The sequence below is a fragment of the Taurulus bubalis genome (genome assembly GCF_910589615.1).
Source record: "Taurulus bubalis genome assembly, chromosome: 5".
Classification (NCBI taxonomy): Eukaryota; Metazoa; Chordata; class Actinopteri; order Perciformes; family Cottidae; genus Taurulus; species Taurulus bubalis.
The window spans coordinates 9,314,362-9,337,787 of record NC_136593.1 but is presented as its reverse complement, the minus strand read 5'-3'; the positions used below and the strand labels follow the sequence as shown (position 1 = coordinate 9,337,787).

The 23,426-nt window shown below is 40.1% G+C and overlaps 1 protein-coding gene across 1 annotated transcript in view; it reads right to left on the bottom strand.

Annotated features, from left to right (window-relative positions):
- The window catches only part of necab3 (N-terminal EF-hand calcium binding protein 3), a gene marked incomplete at both ends in the record, with an annotated part of 33,130 nt that extends 10,268 nt beyond the window's left edge, over nucleotides 1-22,862 (bottom strand). The window contains 7 exons of the mRNA XM_079218546.1: nucleotides 355-476; nucleotides 3,337-3,473; nucleotides 4,975-5,072; nucleotides 6,315-6,340; nucleotides 8,146-8,254; nucleotides 17,280-17,304; nucleotides 22,728-22,862. Of these exons, the coding sequence (XP_079074672.1) occupies nucleotides 355-476; nucleotides 3,337-3,473; nucleotides 4,975-5,072; nucleotides 6,315-6,340; nucleotides 8,146-8,254; nucleotides 17,280-17,304; nucleotides 22,728-22,862 (652 nt within the window). The remainder of the gene's footprint in view (nucleotides 1-354; nucleotides 477-3,336; nucleotides 3,474-4,974; nucleotides 5,073-6,314; nucleotides 6,341-8,145; nucleotides 8,255-17,279; nucleotides 17,305-22,727) is intronic.
- Between the last annotated feature and the right edge of the window lie 564 nt (nucleotides 22,863-23,426).

Sequence of the window (23,426 nt, the reverse complement as noted above, 5' to 3'; positions counted from 1 at the left end):
TTGTTCACAAAGTTGCATTGTCATGGGAAAAAAATATGGTGTGTCACGTGTGTGTGTGGACACACACACACACACAAATATGGTGAGTTCACTACCTCCTTTTGGATTTTAATACAATGCTAGACGTGTACCTAGCAAACCTGTTTTTTTATTCTTACGTACGCCTTCAGTAGGCACTTGAGTTTGAGAGACTCAAACAGAGTGGAAATGAGTGAGTATTGACAATGCATCAATTAATCCGTCAAGTGTAGTAATATTTAAGGGGCTAAGTTGGCCGTTGTTTTTTCTGGGATTTAATTAGGATAATTAAAATTATTCAACTTTTTTTTATATATAGTATGATAGTCGTCCTACCTGTGGTCAGGATGCCAGAGCAGGGATCGGATGGGGACATGCAGAGGTTATTATGGATCCTGCGACCACACCGTCTGCCATTCTTCTGTACTGCTGTCAGCTCCGGTGCCTTTACCTCTCTCCTGCCATGACAGCGGCCGAGACCCAGAGAGACGACAAACATCAGAGAGAGAAAGACAGCAGCTGTCAGAGCGTTGTGGAGTAGAAAAAAAAAGAAAAGAAAAACTGAAATTGAAGATAGGGTAGACAGAGGTAGCCACACACAAGGGATTAACGAAGAGGAAACTAAGGAGGAAAGAGAGAAAGGGTACAAGAGAAAAGACGAGAAAGGTAAGGAAGGATGCATTAATAATTGATTCAAATCAGAAACGGAGATAGGTTAGATAGAGAGGGAGAGAGAGAGAGAGAGAGAAAAGTCAATTGTGCATAGACACAAGAACCAGAGAGAAAGTGTCCAGAATAGAGGTGAAAACATGTAGAGAAAGGCCAGATACACACCACTGCTTATTAACCCACAGGCTAGGTGTTAAGGGGGATGGGCCATTGCACATTCACACTCAAATATTCACACACACACACACACACACACACACACACACACACACACACACACACACACACACACACACACACACACACACACACACACACACACACAATCTTGTTTCCATGACTTTTGGGGGCATTACATTTATTTTCTGCAGACTTAGCCTAACTTTAAGGTGTTTGCCGCCTGTACATGCATCGTGTCAAGGGTATTTATGAGTGTGACACTTGAGGCACACTCACAACGTGTGTGTATGTCTGTGTGTGTGCGTGTACATGATGTGATTTCACTCGTGTGTGTCTCAATGTCTGTTTGTGTGTGTGTGTGTGTGTGTGTGCAGCGTCATGCTGACGGCGCAGAGGGAGCGCATTGCTAGGAGGTTTTCATGCTGAGAACAGCCTGGAGCCCAAAGGCCACTGCAACAGCCATACATCCACTGCAGGGAAGCAGAGGGGAGAGAAATAAACTGTTTGTTACCAACTCAATGCATCTCTAATTCAGCCCCTCCCAGCCTGCCACACTTCCCCTTTCTCTTTCCAAAATCTATACCTGTTTATACAATCTTAAGAGTTATTTGTGGACAAAAAGATCCTCATCATGTCCTTTCATATCAAACCTTCATTTAATGTTGTATTCATCTTTATTTTGCTTTATCTTCCTCTATGACTCACTTGTTCCATATTTTAATGCCACCCATATCATCCTTTCACATTCTGCTCCCCCAGTACTATCTCAATAATTCACCTTGGCTTTATTCACTCCATTATTTCCAATAATACCAGTGTGGCACCCACAGGGGAGTGAGACATACGCAGTGTACCAGACAACCTCAGCTGCAAGTTACACAAATTGGGTGGCCACGGAAAGTGGAGGAAGCATCTTTGTTATTAAAAATAGTCAACTAGTCAACAGTCAGATGAAAGTGTTGGTCATGGTATTGACCTGCGGTGAGATAGATTTCTACTCATCAAAAGGTCCTTGACGGATTGTTCTTCTGAGCATCTTCTGCAATGAATTTCTTTAATAGGTGATGCTTCAAAGAAATGCGGGGGCCTATACCGAGGTCTTTGATGAACCACAACGTATAGAGAACAGTATTGTGCAGGCTTTTTCATTTCCTATTTCCAACAGTGGCCCTTCATGCGGTGGTTCACCAAATCCCAGATTAGTGACAGCAATTAAGATATGTTTTTATTCTATGAGCTCCATATACATTCAAAGAAAGTGAGGCTCTTTGATAGAAATATTGAATTTCAAGCAGTCTGTGTATTAGTGAGGCAACTGTTTGAATTACTGTGAGAATGTAAAAAAAAAAAAGAAAAAAGACCTCTACAGCACTGATTAGTTGGATTTCTTTTCTGCTTAGACCAAGGCGGACTTCTCCAACAACATTTTTATTTTTAACAGGATAGTGGTCGAGCTGCTTTATACGGCTGCTTTCCTGCAGTGCGTTTGATAATATGGTGCAGTAAAGAAACAAAGTACAGTATATTTAGTACAAGTGTTTTCCTTTGATCGTGGTCTGGCAAAGCTATGGATGAACTTGTAATAATAATAATTAGTAAGTAATTCAAACTAATTGACAGTTCTCTCCATTAGTCCTCAGACATCAGCATGAACCTTTAGCATTCTTCACCTCCATTGTTTTTGTGCACGTGGACATAGTGTTATGTCTTTCTGCTAACAGTGTATTCAATTTCTCTTGTTTTTATACTGTATAAAGTGCTACAAAAAATTAATAAATATCCTGTTTTAAAACATATTACTCCAGGTGCTACAACATTAGGTACCTAAGAGAACATTATCCTCACTGTCCCACTCATTCAAACAGAGCATCTTTACTCTCTTTTCATGTTTAGAAATATTTCAAAATCAGTTTTAACCAAACAATGTTGTTATTTTAGCCTGTGATTCCTGTAAGTAGTTTTTCTTGTTGGGTTTTGGTATGTTTTTGTACTGTCCCGTTTGTAGTTGTGCATACAAATGTTTTGCCCATCTTGACCAGGATTCCCTGGCAGAAGGGATATTGTATATCAATGGGACCTTTCTTTTGGAATAAAGCATAATAAAAGTATAATGCTGGGTCCATGAGGACAGCTGTGGTCTTTTGTTGTGGTTTGTTTAAGTTGAAGCACTTTCCTGGTTACACAACAACCCAATTAACAGTTTTTTGGAGATACCCATAGTTTTTTGTTTAGCCAGTATAATAACATCTTATACTTCCTGCTTTGGCATTGCATGTACACACACATCTTATTTTTGACCTGGTTCATTATTGTAGAGACCTGACAAGCCAATCAGAATCTTTTCAATCCTCCTTCTTATAAAGCCTTCATCAGGGTGAATATTGTTCAAGACGATAGTGCAGTATAGATAATGTCTTGGTATCTGTATAAGTAACACAGAATACAGACGTGTCATATTGCAGTACTGACGGTGCAGGGCTGCTCTGCTCTTCCACAGCCTCCATTGCACACTGCAGGGACCTCTGTAGAGACTGTAGCTGGCTGGACGTCTCTCTGAGCATGAACCTGGTGACAAACTGGCCCAACACACTGGAACCCTGGTACTCCTGAGAGACACACAGAAGGAGCTGTTGAAGCACATGATGCTCAAAACAGAAGCAACAAGAAAGTAAAAGCATCTCAGAGAAAAAACAGACCGCAGAGATGGGGAGAAATAGATCATTTGATAGCTTCTCCAAAACAACAACAGATAGACCTACTTGTGAAATGTGTGACAGCGGCAATTAAATAGGCTAATGAATTATCTGAGCACATGCATTATTCAGCACCACACATCCAAATTCCAAGGTGTAGGAACTTCAATGTAATTGCTGCTTGATTGCCCAAACACAAACGTGATTACGCACTCTCAAAGTCTTGTTCATGCAAAGTGCTAATGAAAAAAACAGTGCAGTAGCTCTTTGTTCAAACTTATAATGACAAGTTGCCTGAAAACGCATCATGTGATTAGAATCCAGAGCACTCCGTGACAGGCCACAGCTGCTAACTAGCGATTGCACAATGCTCTATGGATTTCTACGATCCGACAGCTTGAAAGAGGAGCCAGAGCAGAGGAACAAGGTGATCTAATTAAGACAGGATGCATAATTATTCAGCACACATCTATTCTCCTCTTCTCATTTAAAGCGTTGCTTCTGTGATATTACAATTCAAATACCTGATTCAAGGCTGATATCCAAAAAAACTAATGCGGTAATTTGAAACTAGACGCTGCATTTACTGGGAAGCAAACTGTTAGGCTTCCCTGGAGTCTTAATCACAGATGCATATTGAGTGAATAGTTTTCTGCAGAAACAACATGATTCAATAATAATGTCAAAATACAGAGCAGGCAAGTCTCTTCAAACCTAAGCTACATCAAAGATAATACATTTTAAAGAATACCTCAGTGTTTGGACCAACTGTGACACATGTTCTTTATCCTACTAAGTGAATACTTATCTGATGACTCTTATAAGACATAGTCCTACATTTTGGGAAATACAACTATTTACCTTCTCGCTGAGAGCTAGTTGGCAAGACTGTATAGCAAAAATGAGTCTACCACCAATAGCTTTATAGCTTTAGCACAAAGACTGCAAATAGTGGGAGACAGCTAGCCTGGCTCTGTCTAATTTAGCTACGTATTAACACGTTATATTTTGTATGTAAACAAACTAGATCGTTCGGCAGATTTCTTTACCATAGGACAGAGCGAGGCCAGCTGTTTCCCGCGGTTTCCGCTCTTAGCGCTATGATAAGCTAACAATCGCCGTACAGACCAGTGTAATCTCCTGTCACTCTTGGCAATAAATGGAATTAACATATTTCCCACAATGATGGACTATTCCTGTAAAATCAAGAATAATTCATTGGAAGTGTGTGTGGCTGAAATGTTTTTTTATTCCTCTTTAGTTAATTCATCACTATTGGGAAACTTGGCGCAACATTGGCTCCATCTGTGCGGACCAGTGTAAACTATGCATATCTGTAGGACAGACGCCCAACTTCCATGTGCGCTTTTGTACTATACAAGCGTGATTTAAAGCAAATTCCCACACAACTTACCTCTTTAGTTTTATCCATTGCCTTTAAAATGGCAACATTCAGGCTCTCCAGAGATGAAAGGACATTGAGATACTCCCCCAGGTGCTTAGAGAAATAATCTAATAAGAAGTAGAAAACAAGCTGTCAGTATTATTGTAATGTCAGAACAGTTTGACTCATGGCAGACACACTCTTATATGCTGCCATGACAGACTCCAATTAAAAGAAGACCATGACAAAGGCAGTGAGGATGTCTTAGACATGGGTAAAAATATCCATCTTTAGTTTTACTAACAAGTCGAGTTGGAAGCATTTGATGTTTACATGCCTACGTGTCAATAACAATTAATGTTCCCCGTGAAGTGGATACTGTGTTGATTAACCATCATATTAATAGCCTAGTGTTATAACGATAGCTCATCCACGTACAGTTGGTGACAAGAGCCATAAGGATTTCTTTGATACCAAAAACAAACAACCGATAAAGAAATTCCGTCACAATAATATTACTATTTACTAAAATGAGCCAAAGTAAATGTCTGGTAGAAGTGCTTGAAACCAAATCACTGAAGCAGAGAACGAATTTGATCTTAAAAAGTTCTTAATTAAAAACCTAATTTTACTAACACCAAAGAGTGCACTCGATAGGACACTCATATCCAAGGTTAATGGATCAGCAGCACCTTTTACACTGCTCTTACTCAGATTCAATTAAGCTACTCACCTCAATTTCACACCTCTCAGGAACACGCAACGACGAGTGAACTAAATCTGAGACAAGCGGAACATTCTGTCATGGAAAACAGTCCACTTCTATTGACGTCAGATGGAAAAGATGCCATTTCTATTCAATAAATTATGCAGAAGTTTTATTCTGGGTACTATTGGTATTTACGGGTCTCTGCCCCATTTCTTCGCTTCATTCAGGCCATCTGACACTCAACATGCATTTTTAAGTTACAATGAAATAGGTCAATAGATCTGTGCCATTTTTTTCTTCTTCAGATTTGTGGATGGTGGTGTTGGTTGCACTATATTCTTGTACTTTTTTAACTCCCAAAATATCTAAAGAACAGAGAAGAGGAGAGTTTGTGAAATTGAATGAGAAAAGTGATACCACTCTTGTGTCTGTGCAACACATTCTCACCCCAACGCATCAAATACTTTGGTCAGTGGCCCAAAGCTTCAAACTAGTATGCTCTACGTCCACCGTCAATATATGCTCGTGACATGGATACTGTCTTTCCAAAATGAACTCCGGTTTTCACATGAAGTTAGTTAAAGTAAAGTTAAAGAGAGCAGCTTTACAGAAATTAAAGTATGACAACACATTCAATCAGACAAATCATTTCCCCACCAACCTGATAGCTTGTCAGTATCCAGATTGCTGCAGCGCAGAACACAAGAGGAGAAAACGTGTTGAGAAAATACATTCAAAATTCAAAGTCATGCTGCCCTTTATTTTTGTTAAATAGATGTGTGCTCCAAACTGTGTGAATATTACAATATTATCCCAAGAAGGGCAAAGAAAAGACTCCAGCCCTAAAACCATGCAAAGTGTTTATTAATATGCACATCTTAGAATATAGTTTTTCTTGATTGAAAGACTGCATGTTAAAGCTATCTTGAATATTCTCATTGAAATATTAAGCCACTATATGTTGCCACTGATGAAAGTATTACACTATTCATATAGACATTCCTAGAAAAAAAGGTTTTGTTCGAACTTGAAGGCCACGTTTCAACAAATTGCATTCTATTTTGAACTCACTCCACTGTTGTAAAAACATTGAGATCAATATTCTTTTGGCTACCATATCTACATGGGAGACTTAGTTGTTCCCAGTTTACTGGCACTGCACCGGTCATGTCCCCTGTCAAATGCAGACTATAAGCGCAATGGCTTGTGCTATTAGAAATCTCACACGGCCTCAATGGAAACAACATGCGTGTCTTTTTTGTTGATGTCCACACAATTCTGTTGCTGGCTATTATTACAATGAGCAAAGAGATTATTGATCTTTTCTGTGTTTTCAATGGAGATGGAATATTGTCTGGGCTTTGTGAATTTAAACATGAAAAAACACGTAAGCCTTTAAATGTGTGTTTGTTTTTTGTCTCAGAAGTGACATTATATAGTTAAAAGTAATGTTATTCAGCACAAGAGTGTCCTTTAATTAGACATCAGAGCTCTGTTCATGCCAATCGCCTCAAAGCTTGGAGCGTGGTCACAGAGGTCCGAGGTCTGGTGCGTCCCATCAGTCCCAGTGTAACAGCAGGTCCAAAAGCAATTTATCACACAGGGATGGAAGAACTGGCGCCACGATAAAACATAAAAGCAGAGTTGTTATTGTAGCCAGACACTATTCTCACTCTAATTGGTTGGGTGTACAAAAGAAAAAATTCAAAGTAAACTAATCGATGCATCTCGATGCGCTCGTCCGTGAGTTTGTTTATGCTTCCATCCTGTGAGACGAACGCAGAGGCTTGACAATCACGGTGAATTCAATATCACCTGAGCTGATACAAAGGGTTTGACAGCCGAGTTTGAACGTCTGGCTTAGTCTTTCAGCATTGGTATACGCAAAGAAGTATATGATGAAAAAAAACGTCTCATGAAAACCAATCTCTAATCTCCCAGAGATAACAGAGAACAAAAGAACAAAGAACTGGCTTTCGAGAAGGCATAGACAGCATTACATATACATATATATATATTACATATACCACGGTAAATGGTCTTTTCCTCTGTGGCTGCAGTGAGTTAAACATTTTCTGCAGACCAGTGATTTCAGCAGCAACCCTCAGGCGGTTTTCTCTGATTGCAAATGCGGGTGAGTAGGTTTTGAAGTGGCTGCTACAGTCCACAGTATGTTATGTCCAAAGGAAGGGGGTAAACATTAATTCAGCCTGCTTGAGTTTGGCGGCAGGGCTCATTTTTTACTGAATACTCCCTCCAGCTGTGAGACATTTAGCCTGTAACTGATGACTTGAAAGGAACACATTAACTGTGGCTCTAAGCCTCAAACACTTGCTGTTCGGTCTATTTTTCTGCTTCTTTCTAACTGTGAAAGGCACATATTTAATATAGCACTTGTAGAACAAAATTAAATAAAAAAAACAAACAAACATTAGTAATTTTTCATCATGCAGGATTACAATCAGAGCTCATTTAAAAAAACAAAAACTCACTTATTCTGTCGGCCATCTATGGAGAAGAAAAGCTCCTGCAGCTCCTCAGTGGTCAGGATTCCATCCGCAAAGTAAGTATTGAACTCCTCAAATGACAGCTTGCCATCATCTGGAACATGGAGTACAACACAAGTACAGGCTTACATCAGTACACAAATAATGTTATCTGTTTATCTGAGCACTTTATTTTATACTTAATTTAATACCCATTGCACTGTTGTTGTTGTTGTTGATTGATTGTTTTGATTGTTGACTGTCTCGTCTAATGTCTCATATCTCATGTCTAATGTATGCACCTTCCGCCTAGAAAAAATCCTTGTTCATGTAAACATTCCTGGCAATTAAACAGTTTCTGATTCTATCAATGATAATTATTATAAGGGTGTAACATGTGTGTGGCCTCTCATAAAGTCATACCAATCAGCCCTTGATTGATTTCTCCCATGAGAACATTTTTGTTAACAATGTACAATCATATGCAAACCTAGAAACATTCAAAGTCCAACATTTTAAAAGATTATTAATATTTTTCTGTCAAATTGAACACTTGTTTATTCATTCATTTCTACTGCAGTCAAATGGTATCTCAACATTATGCGGTGTGTATAAAACAATGACAGTCCTTATCACTAAAGTTGTATTATTTCAACTGTGCAGAAACATTCCACAAACTTTAAAATGGAAGGGGCCGCATATTGTCAGCGGATTGGATCTTTCCTCAAACTAGTTAGCTGTAAGCACAGCTTGCTGTGAAAGACAAGCCACAGAGAAATCTGCAGCGGAAGATGAATATCTCGGTTGTCATCTGTGAAGAAGTGCTCCTCCGACTCTATCAGTCTGTCTACTGGCACAGATTATAGATCAGTCAGCAGTTAGCCTGGCAGAGAGGAACTGCTCATAAAAGGGTCCACACCAACACATAGATTGGAGTCTGTGGATATTCCCTGAGACATGACAAGCATTCGAGGAATCAGAATAGAGAGTTGGATACTCAGTCAGTCATTGTGTGAATAAATTGGAGTCAAGACACACATACAAATGAGTATGACTGTATTGAGTCAAACAAACAGACTGATTTTGTCGCAGAGGGTCTCAGTAGCTGTCTCTAAGACAGAGAACGTCATGCAGCCATGAAGGAACTATGAACACTCGTGTTCTGCCCTCTGAGTGCAGGACGACTGTTGGCTTGTTGGCTTGAGCAATCTACCAAAAATAATGACCTTGTCTACACAAAGGCAAGATAAAACGAGAGCAGCTTAACATGCCATGGAGTTTCAGTTGGCTGACTCGGCAGAGCTGAAAACTCAAGGGCAAGCTCGAAGACCATCTGTTCCGCTGGAGCCTCCGTGACATCGTCATCTCGGACCAGAACGTGTAAAGTGCCGGCACTTTGGCTAATTTTCTCTCCCTTTCTTTTAACTGAAAGGGACAAATGCAATAAACATAGGTATTTACACAACAATTGTCCAATAAAGTGTAGAATTGAATAGTGACTGTTAATTGTCAATGACCGTCCTTTAAAATAATAAACATGTTCACTGACTACAAGGTAAGTAAAGAAGTACCAGTAAGTGGTAGAATTTGATGACCTTATGAAAAATATATATATATATACACTGCAACCTAGACATCTGTCTCTCCCCTTCAAAATGACTGATAGAGCCTCAGCGTCTTTTTGAGCATCGAATGATTTGTATTTTAGAGCCATCTAGGGTCATTTTTAGGTTTCTATTGTGCATGCTGGACACATACTGAACTGTCCTAGGGCACAAGGAGAGCATTATGTGTATTCTTAAGTTGAAGGCCATCCTGTTAGTGTGGCTCCATCTTTTTCATGTAAATGCCCACTTAAGCTAGAGGCCAAGTATATGATTGACACGTGCTGCAATTAAACTCTCTAGTCCATTTGATTTGCTTCAATCATTTACTGAAATTGTAGCAAAACCCAATCACAGTAATTCAATTCAATTAACCTTATTTTATTCAGCATAAAGCATCCTTAGCAAACTATACATTAACAAATATTTATTTAAATAAATGGCTGTAACTCAGCCGTATATTTTAAAACAAGTTATATTCATGCAATAATTTCATACTTTTGATGTCTTTTATATTCAGTTAATGCAGTTTAATTTTGATGCCATCTGTAGTTGGGCTGTGACTAAAGATCCCTCCACACATATTTGTCCTTTCTCAGAGTGTTGTATTTGGAAGGATTCCCATATTTAGGGTGCCAATGCAGCAGTTATGCTCAGAAGTGACAGTTTTGATAATCAGTTTGATGGACGACTGACGACGACCAGCAGTCCCTTCTATTCACTTTGACAGTTCTGGGTCAAATGTCTTCCTCATGACAGAGGATGGCCGCAACAAATACACAAGTCTGCCCCGGGCACCTATGTGTCTTACTTCTTCTATTATTAGAAAGTTGTATGATCCCTGCTTGTCACTTTAGGGGTCTTGTCACCAGGGGAGGCCTTTTACAGAGTATTCAACGCTCAAGATTTGGACGTTGGTTTACATTGTGAAATGGTGGCGGTTGGGTTTAGGCAATGAAAGCATTTGAGTTAAAAAAAAATCCTCATGGTTTAGCCGAAAATAACGCAACCTGAACTTTAGACTTAACGTCATGTGACTCAGTGACCTAGCGTCACATGACATGTCTCCTCGATGTTGGAATGAGATCCCCATTGACATCAGGACAGCAGAAAGTCAACTCTACATCTTCCACCGCAAACTAAAAACACATCTCTTCCGAGTATACCTTGAATAAAGAAAGTAGCGCTTAAATGGCATATACTTATAGCACTTTGTAGTTTGGTTTTCTTGAAGAAATTGTACTTTCTTGATTGTTGTTCTGATTTTTCTCATAGTTGAATGTACTTATTGTAAGTCACTTTGGATAGAAGCGCCAGCTAAATTAAATGTAATGTAATAACGTCACATGGCATAAGGTCGTTAGTTAAAATAACTATAATAATTTTTTGGTTTCACACTGGACACCAACGCAGTTCCCTTGAGTTTGTTTGTCCCATCCACCAAAAGGTTATTGAGTTGGTTGCAATCTGTAACCTCACCCCAAGACGCCACTCAATTTTACACACTGGTCCTTTTAGTGTCAAACCACCATCCTGCTTTTAATCACTCAGATCCTCCAGGGATGATAGTGACAGGTGGCAATAAAGATGGCACTATAAGCATCAGGATTATATGTTTGCTACATCAAGACTCATGCTTGCTAGCCTCCTCTCAATCCCAATGTATGCACCCTCACTCTATCTGCATCTCTTATGGTGACTTGACGGATGCGAGGGTGAAGGAATTGATGCAGCGCATATTTGCCAAATGGGACATCCTTGTTCAGTCAAGCATCATTCTGAAGTGATGTGTATCATTTATGATGCTGTAAGCAGCTGTATTATTCATCACAAGGCCTGTATTGGGTGTACTGTTCTGCACAGATTTGTTGTCTTTTACTGAAGAGTTTCTCGTGTTTGGGGTCACAACCCCGTATGAGGTCACTTGATAAGCAGAAAGCATGAAGGGACATTTTTATATATTTATATACTCGAACATTACTTGACCCACACCTGCCAAAAATACACAGTTCATACGCTTTTTCTCTCCCTCACAGCTTGCATACACTAAGCTAATAGTAGGACAGTAGGAACACACATGGGTTCTCTAAGTAGATCACAGTTTCCAATAACACTCATAATATACACATTATGTGTATTATGAACACAACCTTTGAAGCATTGCTCCTGTCGCATTCCCAGTTAATGTGAAGCTATTCATGGACCATTTTTAGGGAACAAAACAAGTTTCCTTGTAAATAACTCAATCATAGTCCAAAAGTGAATCATATTTCTGTATCAGCAGACTGGTTTGAAAGGAAACAGGAGCTACTTAAACAAACAACATCCCTTTGTATGCCTTGTTCACTGAAAATTATACTTAAAACTTTTCATTTCATCAACTGTACATTTTTCATGTTATCTAGCGCTGTTTTTTTCAAAATAGAAAAAAAGACAGAAAAGCTCAAAGGCTAGCAACAAATACATTTGCATGTTTAGCGCTTTCTAAGATCAAGAAAAAATGGAAACGTCACACCCAAATCCAGAATCCAAAGCAGTAAGGAATAATGACACTTAAAACCCAACCATAACCACTTATAACTGGGGATGTTTGTCTGAGCAGTTGTCTTATTTAAAAAAAACACAGATTTGAGGGCAGATGTGGAAGAGAATATTTGCAGCACATGTGAGAAAGAAAAGCATCATCTTACTGTGTGATATCCTCCTTTAAAATATTAAGCAGATAAATCCTTCATACAGCACATTGCTGCACAGGCAATTCTATTAACACAGCAAAAATAGAAGTAGCTGTAAATCATACTTGAGCCAAAAGCAATGAGCATAACTTGCTTTTCAATCTCAAGCAGAAAAATCACTAAAGAATTTCAAGGTGAGAAAAATGTTTCCATTGACGGATTAATGCATGTGAAATGTGCTGACACAGCAGGACAGAGACAGCTCTTATGTGGACTTTTGTCCTTAAAGAAAAGTGCTCAGAAGACCAGAGTAAACAAGAACCAAATGAGTAAGGGAGGAAGTCCTATAAAGTAGGGCATAAAGTAGTCCGCGCTCTTATCACTCCAAAGGTTAGTCCCATTGCTGCCTCTCCTAAGTGGTTTATAAATTCCCATAAATGCATCATAGCTTCTCAAGCAACGAGCATTGCACAGAGAGTTGGGTCTGGTTTCTTTATGGCGAACCCCTCTGCACTACTGTACACCCAAACCATTGGAGATTCTAGTATTCCCATTACTGACACTCTACTTAAGATGTGTTCCACCAGGCCATCTGTGAGGAAAGCTATGATATAAGCTGCCTTTGCATATCCATATCCCGATGTAAGCCTCGATGCTGCTTTTAGAGTGCATATCATACTGCTTCTCGATTCTCCACCTCTCTAATGGTCTGGAGCTCGCTGGTCTTTTCCTCCACGTTGGAGCAGCCGTCAGGCGAGAAGCGAGGTTCATTAAAAGCGGAGGAGAAAAAGAGGGCATGATCTCTCCAGCTATCACAATGGAGTGTTCTATATGTATAGGAAATATGAATATCAGGATAAAGAATATCATTTTCCCACTAAATTTGAAGTTTATTTTTGAATAGATTGACTGCTTATTAAAAATAAACTTTAAATCCGTGTAACAATTTCAAACAGGATTGCTGATCTGTGACCATTTTGCCAACGAGGTTGTGACAGTTGGGGTTATGTAGGATGGCCCATTATCCTCAAGATGTCATGCACATGGGTAATATTTGGTCTTAAACCATTAAAAGCACACGCTTGAACCACGAAACGCCAATTAACTTGAACTGGGTTTAATTTAATTCTTTAAAGTTCTTTAAAATCAGCTCTTTTCTAAGTAAAAACAACGCTAACGAAATGTCCGCTCACTAGATTCTTCCACAGCTTTCCACTCGATGGAGTTCGCTCAGTTGATATGGAGATGGTTTTGTAGACATGCAAGCTCAGGTATAGTGCTCAAATCACAATGCTCAAAAGATTGGTGAATGTGAGGCAACAAGGACAGGACCAAGTTCAGTTGATTATTGACAAGAAAAGTCAATAAAAAACAAAAAATCTGGATTGGTTGATCAAGAATGAAGTTTTATGCTGGGACTAATTAATTTGATTTGGCCACTGAGTGCAGTGGAACAATCTCTTAAATCTCTCAAGTTCAATAGAAAATGTTTTTGTCAGTACATCTTGCACAGAGCAACATTAGCATTCACAGGGCTCTCAAGTGTCACGCATTGAGCGTGACTGTCACGCATTTCGGTCTTAAGTCACGCCCTCCCGCCACACATCGTATTTCTCATGCTGAAAAAAAACTCTCGGCTATTTAATGTGCCGCAGCGCACAAACATGACCTGGTCGCGCTGCCCTCACCATGGAGGAATCAAGCACGTCTCCCCCGAAACCCCTGGACTCATCAGCCAATCAAAAAAAAGAAATGGGCTACACGAATGGAAAAAATACATTCTCTAGCGACTTTGTATGTATAAACGTACCGCGAAGAGGAAGGATTACGCAAGAGGGGAGGGTAAAATAATAATAATAATAAAAAGATACAAATTAACATTTTAAATTCAACGCAACACAACATAGTTTTCCAAGTTCGTACCATAATGCCGTTGCTTAATATCCAGCCTCCCTTCGAATCAGAAAAACGTATCTGTTGTATTCTGGGTGAAATGTAATCCAGCAACCAATGAAAATAAAGCTAATAATAATATGGGGGGGAGAGGGGCTGGTCTGTGGGAGGCGCGGCCGGGGAGCGCATGGACCTTGACTTGGGATTGTTTTGTCATACTACTCATACAAGCCTTCGTCTTGTTTCTCCCGCTTAGTCAATACAAATACCTAACATTGTGTATTGACAATTATATTTATTTCAACTACAGACATATTTGAAATAGAATCCTGATGACACATCGTAGTGCTATGGACCATATCTTTATTTTCTTGATTTGACATTACTCAGTCTATGATCTCAGTGGTGTTTATTGCTAAAAGATTAAGAGCATGTAGCGCAGCATATACATTCTTTGTGTTTTTAACGCTCCTCTTCCTCCTCTCTCCACCATCCTTTCTCCATCACTGGTTCAGTGATGACATCTGAACTGAGCTCAATATAATAAAAATATAACAGTGGATTCTTGCAAAATTCACGACTCTTGTCAGGCTTCAAGTAATCGATTGTGTCCGATAAGCAGTGGTCCGGACCGGTCGGCATCTTGTAAGGAGCTACAGGCGAGGCCTAAAGGAGTGGTTCAGGTGTGTGTGACATCTTGGTATGATTCTAAATCCAATTAATTTAAAAAAGCACACAGTCTAGCATGAGTTCAACATGGGGTCATTGTGTGCCATCATCAGGGCAGGATAGTCTCAACACAGAAATAAGTCAGTGACCAACAAACACACACTCGAAGAGTCCTGGCTCTTTCGTTTTTTATTTTATGAATCCAACAGCACATACTGCATAATCAAGTTCAGTCACATTTCCTGTGACCTAAACCCGCAAAGGCTAGACAATCAGTCAAGTAAAATCAGATGAGACAGCTTGAGCATAGGTGGGTACAAAAAAAAAAAGCAATTTAATCACAATACAATTCCCTGACGGATTTGTACACGGTAGCCTGATGATATATAGCAGTGTAAGAGGATCCAGGGGGTATTGAGACAAATTGTAACTTCAACATACTCCCTTTGATCCCCTGTGATGCTTCTATGGTGTGATCGCCATGACTTACACACCTACAGTATCCTGAAGGCCCCTCGACACTCATTTTACAGGGTCATTGCAGGACCGGACTAATGAAATCCTGGTGGCTATACATTTTGTGGAAAGATTTTTCAATGAATGCCTGTATTGCCTGGATATTGTTTTGTTTTAGTGAAAAATGGCACCTGCAGTGCCATTGTGATATCTAGAGTACAAGTATACAGTATGTGGGGGCTTATAATGTTGGAGTTTGCCAGTGTATTCTCTGTCATTTCATGGCATATTCTGAGTGATTGGTTTGTAGACATAATCTTCACAGCAGTCACGTGATTAGAATTTGATCCTACATTTCTGACACATAAAAAACTCAAAATTAGATGTGACTTTTAGTGCATAGTCAGTGGTGGAATGTAACTACATTTACTCAAGTATCATTTTGTGATACTTAAAATTACATGAGTATTTTTTTATTTATGCTCCTTAAACTATACTTCTACTCCATTACATTCTGGAAGCCAGTAATGTTCTTTTTACTGCACTTTTATCAGGAAAATTACTTACTTTACTGATTCAGATTTACTCACCTTTACTTAAATTATTTTGATGCTAATTTTTTGTCGAAAAGTATTTCTACATTGTGAGACTTTTAGTAAAGTGAAAAGACTAAATACTTCTTTATTCTTATGGTATTCAAAACTTTAGCAATTGCAGCATTGTTGGTAATTATACATTGGAGCCGAGTAGAAAAAGACAGAACTCCTCCAAAAAAAAAAACCAGACATCACAATGAAACAGAGGAAAAGAACCACAGTCCCAGGGAAATTAACAAAGAGCAAATAGGGTAAAAATACAACTGAAGTAACTAGCTGCCAACTAACAACTCTCCCACAGTCTAGACTCTAGCTGGCCCTAATTTGACTGAACCACTCTATGTAATGAGATAAAGAAATTCCTACTGGATCCTATAGTAAACATCACAGAGGTTAATACACACTGCAACAGCAAGCACATAAACCCGGTTAAGGAAAACTTATTTAATTCCATGTCTTTGTGACTAACTTTAGAAATAAATCAACTAATCGATGGCTCCACCGGGTGCCTCACTAGACACAAGAGACCTGAATCAGCTGATGACAATGATGGCTGTAGGACATTTAGGGAATCTGGCCATGTGAAAAGAAAAAAGGGGATAATAGTTTTGAATTTTCTATTAGTTTGTATTTTCAGTGTCCAACAATACTTTTCACTGCTTATTTTCATTTTAGTTTTAGTTTACAATAATGATCCTGTTTTGATTTGACAACCACAAATTGCACAGTCCATAAATGCCAATCCTCCCACTAACCTCCTTTACGGTACTAAACCTACGCATGAATTTAAGAAAAATTTATAAAAATTACTCAAAGTACATACTTGCCAGCAAGATGCGTGTGTTTATAAATGTCTATGAGCCGTTACCTTGCACTCACTAATAAAGCCATATTATAAGGGATTCACAGCTGAAAAGATAACTTGGCTCATCCTGCTTTAATATGACTCGTATTCATTTGTAAACAGCACCCTGTCGTCTGTGTCGACGCAGACAGAGAGGTGCTTTATTTGTGCGACACATTCTTCCAGTCATGGCTATAATCCAGCATCTTAGCATCCTCTTAATTGGGCGGAGAAACTCTTTGGTGCGTGAGGAGGAAAGGCGCTTCACTTCAAGAGTCATTCAAGCAAATCCTTTATTTCTCTGCCTCAATTAACTGAGGCATAATAACAAGTAGGAGAATGGTGGGAAACAACAAGCATGCATCGTAACAAATTATTCATCAACAGACATGTGTTTACTCACCGTTTTTGTCTGCTCTGCGGAAAATCTGAAAAGAGGAGAGCGGAGACGGTTATTACCTCTGGCCAAGCTTAACTAAAGGGGTTCTTACAATATGTTAGTACGGGTTATTAAGGATGATGTCAATTCTGTCAAAAAAACAACAATATGGATGTTTGACGTCTCCTGATGAAGGTACATTGTTCTGCCGCACCAAACAGAAACATGTGAACAAGGACATACACACATGCTCTGGGTGTGTGAGTCATGTACGATTGGATGCTAGTTTGTACTACGTGTCAGTTGTAAAACCGGTTTAATTATCACCTCTGGAGTGAATAGCTATTTCAGAAGAAGCTTAAGGCTGTCGAGAAGCAGAGAGGCTTCATCGTCAGTATCGTGCAGGTGCCTCATGAAAACGGCAAAAAAAAAGAGGTTAAGAGGTTTGGTTTGATGTAATTACATTGAGCTTTGTGTCATGGTTATATTGTTTGTATTGTATTGAAAATGACTGTTTCCTTTGCTGTATATACTATAAGTATACATTTGTCAATCATAGTATTTTAATATGGAAGAGTAGTCATTGGGATGGGGATCAAAACAAACAATTAACAGAGGAGCATTGGCCACAAGCCGAGTCATCGATAATGCCCAGAATATACTGTAGATGCAGGCAGGTACACAAGGCCAGCTGGTCTCTCCGAGCACTAACAATCTCCGAGCAGGAAAGTCTATTTAAAAGATTGACTCCAAGTACCAGTCCCTACAGCTGCTTCTTTGGGCTCCTGTTACAGCTCACTGTAATCACTGGCCAATGGCTGCAACTGCAAGATGAAAGACCGCACCCACTTCCCCGGGATTCACCCATGTGGGATTGAACAGACCATTTCTATTGAAGACATGTTAACATTACATGATGCTAACATTACCGATGGGTGAATTACAGGTTCAGGTGCTGCGCTACAATGCATGCTGGCTCATTTTGTGGCACAAGCTAAAACAAAAAAGTAAAAAGTGCATGACCTCAATCCCTGAAGAATGAGGAATATGACAAGGACTGGTTGACTTTTAAACAAAAACCAAAACACGCTTTCGGGGATCTGTCCCTGATAATAAATTGACAGTGTGATCATTGCTCCTCTGATTGTATGATTGGTTAGGGATTATTATATGAATTTCCATGGAGATTTACGATGTGTCGGATGATAAAAAAAGCCTATTTTTGCCAAAGGTTGAAACATACTTAACCACAAATGACAGCAAATGTACATCACCGCCTTGCTTCAAAGCACATGAAAATACACTTTGACACAGATCGGCTGAAGGCAACAACAGAATGACTCCCGTATGTGCGAGTGACTAACACTGGGAAAGCAATTTGTCGGCTGACATGAAAAAGACACAAAGCCATACAATATGGCTTCTGGCTGACCATATGAGGAGGTGCTAGCCAGCCTTTAAAACGGGCGGCCTCCTGGACAACTGCAGAAAGTTCCAGTTTTCCAATTCCAGAAATGTAACACACAACATGGTTACATTACCGAGTTGATCACTCCAATCTGTTACTTTCACTCACCAGGTGAGTTTCTGGGATCTAATAACATGGCAGGATCTGAGGACCACCAACTGCGCTGGGCAGCCGCACAAATCATCAGCAGGTTTTTAATAAGTCCCCAGTGTAACCATAATCACTGAACCACTTATCTAGACTGAAAAATAGGTCAGTGCACCCAAAAGGCCGATTGTAATCATCCACTGGGTTGTTAAGTTGCACACACAGACAACTAAAGTACGCTGGATCAAAGTTGGAGGAGCTCTTGAAAACCAAATAGATGTTTACAGTTGACAGTGTTAACGATCAGCTTTGTTTTCATGCTCAACAAGTGGGTTAGATAATTGGACTAAACTGAGGAGACCTGCTCCAGTATGAATGTTGACTGGAGTCCCTGTGACCCAATGTGACTTTATTGTTGTTGATTACCAAAATTATGAAAATAAGAGAAGGACAAAAAACAGTTTTCTAACAAAGTCCACTGTGTTTCAATTAAAAAAACAAAGAATCAGAAAATTAAAAAACAGAGTCTAAAACCAGAATTTTAAACCACTAGTTTCAACCCATTCCTTTATACTTTTTTTTTTATTTTGTATTAGTTCGGCAAACACTATATTTCTTAAAGAATCAGTTTAATACGAAGACAAATGCAACCGTCTGCAATTCAAATTCGATATATGTCGCTACTATCATTTGCTTAAGATTTACATAGACAGCACAGTTATCAATCAGAGACATAAAACACAACATGAATAAATCTAACTTCATCACAGATGTTGCAAAGAAGCGTTGCCATTAAAGTGAAGAAGTGTGGTCTGCTCTCTCTCATCACTTCTATTCCACGCCCTCAGTTTCTTTCCATTGTTAGATAGCGGTCAGGAGCGTCATGCTTGTCAGCTTTGACCTACAGGTTATAAATAACAGCAGAACCTGCCCCTCACCTTCATCTCCCATAGGTCAACAAGACGTGTCGATATGTGTCAATGCATTTCTCTCCACAGCTTCATTCCTTCCTAATTACCAACCATTTTCCAACCACATCACAACACGCGCATTGCTCTGTTTTTGGATTTGTCTGTCTAGACTCCAAGGTGACTTTAAAGCTGGAAATTACTGCCTGTGTTAATATAAATAAAATAAATAAAGTGAAATGCTGCTTTTAATAGCACAAGGGCAGAAAATTCTGACCCAGCAACCCTTCTTGTTCACTGCGTGAATCTACCAGCACTCTTTTACTTCCCCTCCTCTGACCTGTAACGCAATTACACATGGGAAGCTGCATTTCCCCTCTCCTGCTTGACTCAGTGGGGAACACTGATAAGACAGTAAAACTTGTTTGTTGTTTGACTGTGGGGGGCTCTCCAGTTTCAGGAGCTGATAATGCTTCATTTACAGCGAGCCCCAAAAAAAGGTGAGACCAAGCTTCCCAGAGCGCTGCTGTTCTGATGTGGTGGTGGCAGGTGTTAAGACAGCGGCTTCTTCAGGCTCTGTAATGTGCAGAGCTATAGATGTGTTTGGAAAAAGAAGAAACAGGAGCACATGATCATGTTTTATTGAATATGTTCTATGTGCCATTTTTTTCTAGGAGATTCTAAGTGATTTACTGAGATGTATCTTTCCTTCTGTTTCCTCACATGCCATGTTTTTTGTGTTTGTTTTGTTTCTCCAGCTCAAAAGCAGCGAAGCAAGAGCAGGAGGGAGAAAAGATGAGAGGAGGACAGTGTTTGCGACAAAGAGTGAGAGAAAATCTGAGCGAGTGCTGGTGATGGAGAAAGCCTCAGAAATGCAGATCCACTGGGTAAACAAAACCAACACATGATAAAGAAGCGGCAACAGGGCGCATGATAAAACCACCTCCAATGACCAGCATCATTAATTGTCCCTGGCCTGCTTTGAACAGGGTATTTGTTGAGGCATTGCTTTGACATTCAGATACTGTGAATCTCTGCATCTCTAACATCACTGACTGTCTCATTATCATGTGTGAAGGACTCAATATCGACCCACCGTTGATGGATTGATCGCTCTCCCTGTTGAATGCATGTTTTTATAATCAGTTGGTCCGGTTGATTTAAAACGATTACAATCTTTTTTTACGTTGATTACTATCCCCATCTACTCAGTAATTGTGTGTTGTTTTCAAAAAACAATCTGCATACTGCAATAATGAAGTTCATCCACTGGCCTTTTCTCTGAAAATCAATGACTATTGATCTGCTTCACATCTTTTACTCCAGGGACACAACACATTCAATGCTTGTTTTTAGGCGTCAATCAGCTGTCACCTGATTCATTGAGCGTACTTCGCACCATGGCAACTGGTGGACATAGCATACAAATGCTCTATATTCTCAAGATAAAATCAACAACAACAAAACCACGTATGGCTGATAACTAAATGAGGCGACATCTTTCACAGACAATCCTGACAAATGACAGCCTCATTTAGATAAGGCTGTCAGTGTACTGCAGCGTTAGTGACAGAGGAGACGGAGAGATGTCAGTTAGTAAGAGCTCTGATTTGGACACATCATTGGCCTACTAACCCAGAACATGACAGTATGTGATGGACGGATAATTACTGTGGCGATGGAAAGTTTCTGCTGCAGCGCCGCAGGTTAAATCAGGCAGCGGGTGCTGTCCTTTTAAACTCCAATTGAGATAGGTGTACCCCGGAATACCCAGAGTGATATTGGAAACAATACATATCACAATATGTTTGACCAAACGTCTTGATATTGATATAATACAGGGTCGACTATTGGTGCTTTTGCTAAAATATTTACACAATGAGGTTTTTGTGTCACAGTTCAGCTCCACACCCTCCTCACTGTATTTGTCAGTCACTCCCTCCTCGTTAAGTCTAACTCCCTTCACCTGTTCACCCACCTGCCTCTGATCACTAATCAAGCCCCAGACTCCTCCCTCCCAGACACACTTTGCCATATTGTTCTTTGGTTTTCCATGCCAGACTCTCCAGCACTCTTTCACAGACTGACCTCCTGTTGCCGACTCTGTTTAACCCGCTAGCCTGACTCTCTGTGAACCCGCCGGCTGTTTGCCAACTCTGTTTAACTCTGCCTGCTGTTTTCGGAAGTTTGAAATTAAAGGTCAAAGATCCCTGGAATCTTGTGTGTTGCATTTGGGTCCAGATACGACCGGTTACATTTTGATGAAAAAGCATCAGTAATGTGGCTATACTGACTAAGTAAATTCAACTAATAGAACAGCGAGAGCAGTCTGGTACATTACTTTACTGGCATGCAGCCAAGCGACAACCTTGAGGTGCTTAAAAAACGAAGCTAAGGCAGAAGTGCCAAAAACTGCAATTCCTCAAATGACCGATGATGCTGCAGCCTGGAAAACCAGGAAATTACATCACGTACTTTTTGTTTTGTTTCTTATCTCAAATCTAAGACGGTATTCATATCACAATATATGATGTATCGCCCTGTCTTGAGTGAGTGGGAGAAATATTAATTTGATAAAACAAAAACAGATTGTGTGTGTGTGTGTGTGTGTGTGTGCGTGTGTGTGTGTGTGTGTGTGTGTGGCATCTGTGTGTGTGCAACAAAGAGAGGAGAACCCCCAGCAGTCCCTAAACCTGTCCGACTGCGAGAGCTTAATTTATCATGCAGAGGCAGCAGCTGCAGCTCTTCCTCTGACACACACACACACACACACACACACACACACACACACACACACACAATTGATAAAATGCCTGTTTTTACTTGGAATTAAAACATGTAATTAAAGTCGGTACTACCAGCCTACTACACAGCACTGAGAATAACATTGATAACAGTAAATAGCTGACAGATGTAATTTGATGGACACACACCACTTTGTGTACAGTGATGCAGAGAGAGAGAGAGAGAGAGAGAGAGAGAGAGAGAGAGAGAGAGACATGCACTCACATCATGAAAGATAGTAAGTCCTTGTCCAGTGCTGTGCTGCTGCGGCTGCGGCTGCGGCTGCTGCTGCTGAGCCAGAAGGTGCTTCTGTTTGGCCGACTGCAGGCACATAGTGATCATCTCCGTACATGCCAGCATCTTCGAAACGCGTGGAGACACTCCTCGGTCGGACGGATCGCTCAAACTGTTGACGACGGGGATGGGGAGGCTGAAGTAAAGTCAGGCGGCAGTCTGGTGGGGAGGCAGGCTGCAGGTGTGACAGATATACAGAGCGAAGGCAAAGAGCGGGCGGGGACTCGGGGAGATGCTCTGCAACTTTGTGGTGCGCTGCCGAGCGGAGAGCTGCCAGCCAATCACAGCCCTCCTCCTGCCGGAGCCGCTGTGATTGGCTGGTTTATCTGCGCCGGGCATCTGGATCAGAAGCGTTAACTTCATCAGGACCAAATGCTCCGTCACAATGTTTTGTGTTGCACACACTTCATTGTCATCTTTCAATGCAACACACACTTCGGATTCAGAACTATAACTCACTATGTAAACAGCAATGTGCAAATAGCGAGGTCATTTTTGCAATTTTAGAGCTATTAACAGCAATAAATATGTAATTTATTATATTATGACTCGCACTTAATACTGCAGTAAAATACATGTGTACATGCGACGTATATTTACAACGTACGTTTAACGTCATGAATGTTTGAT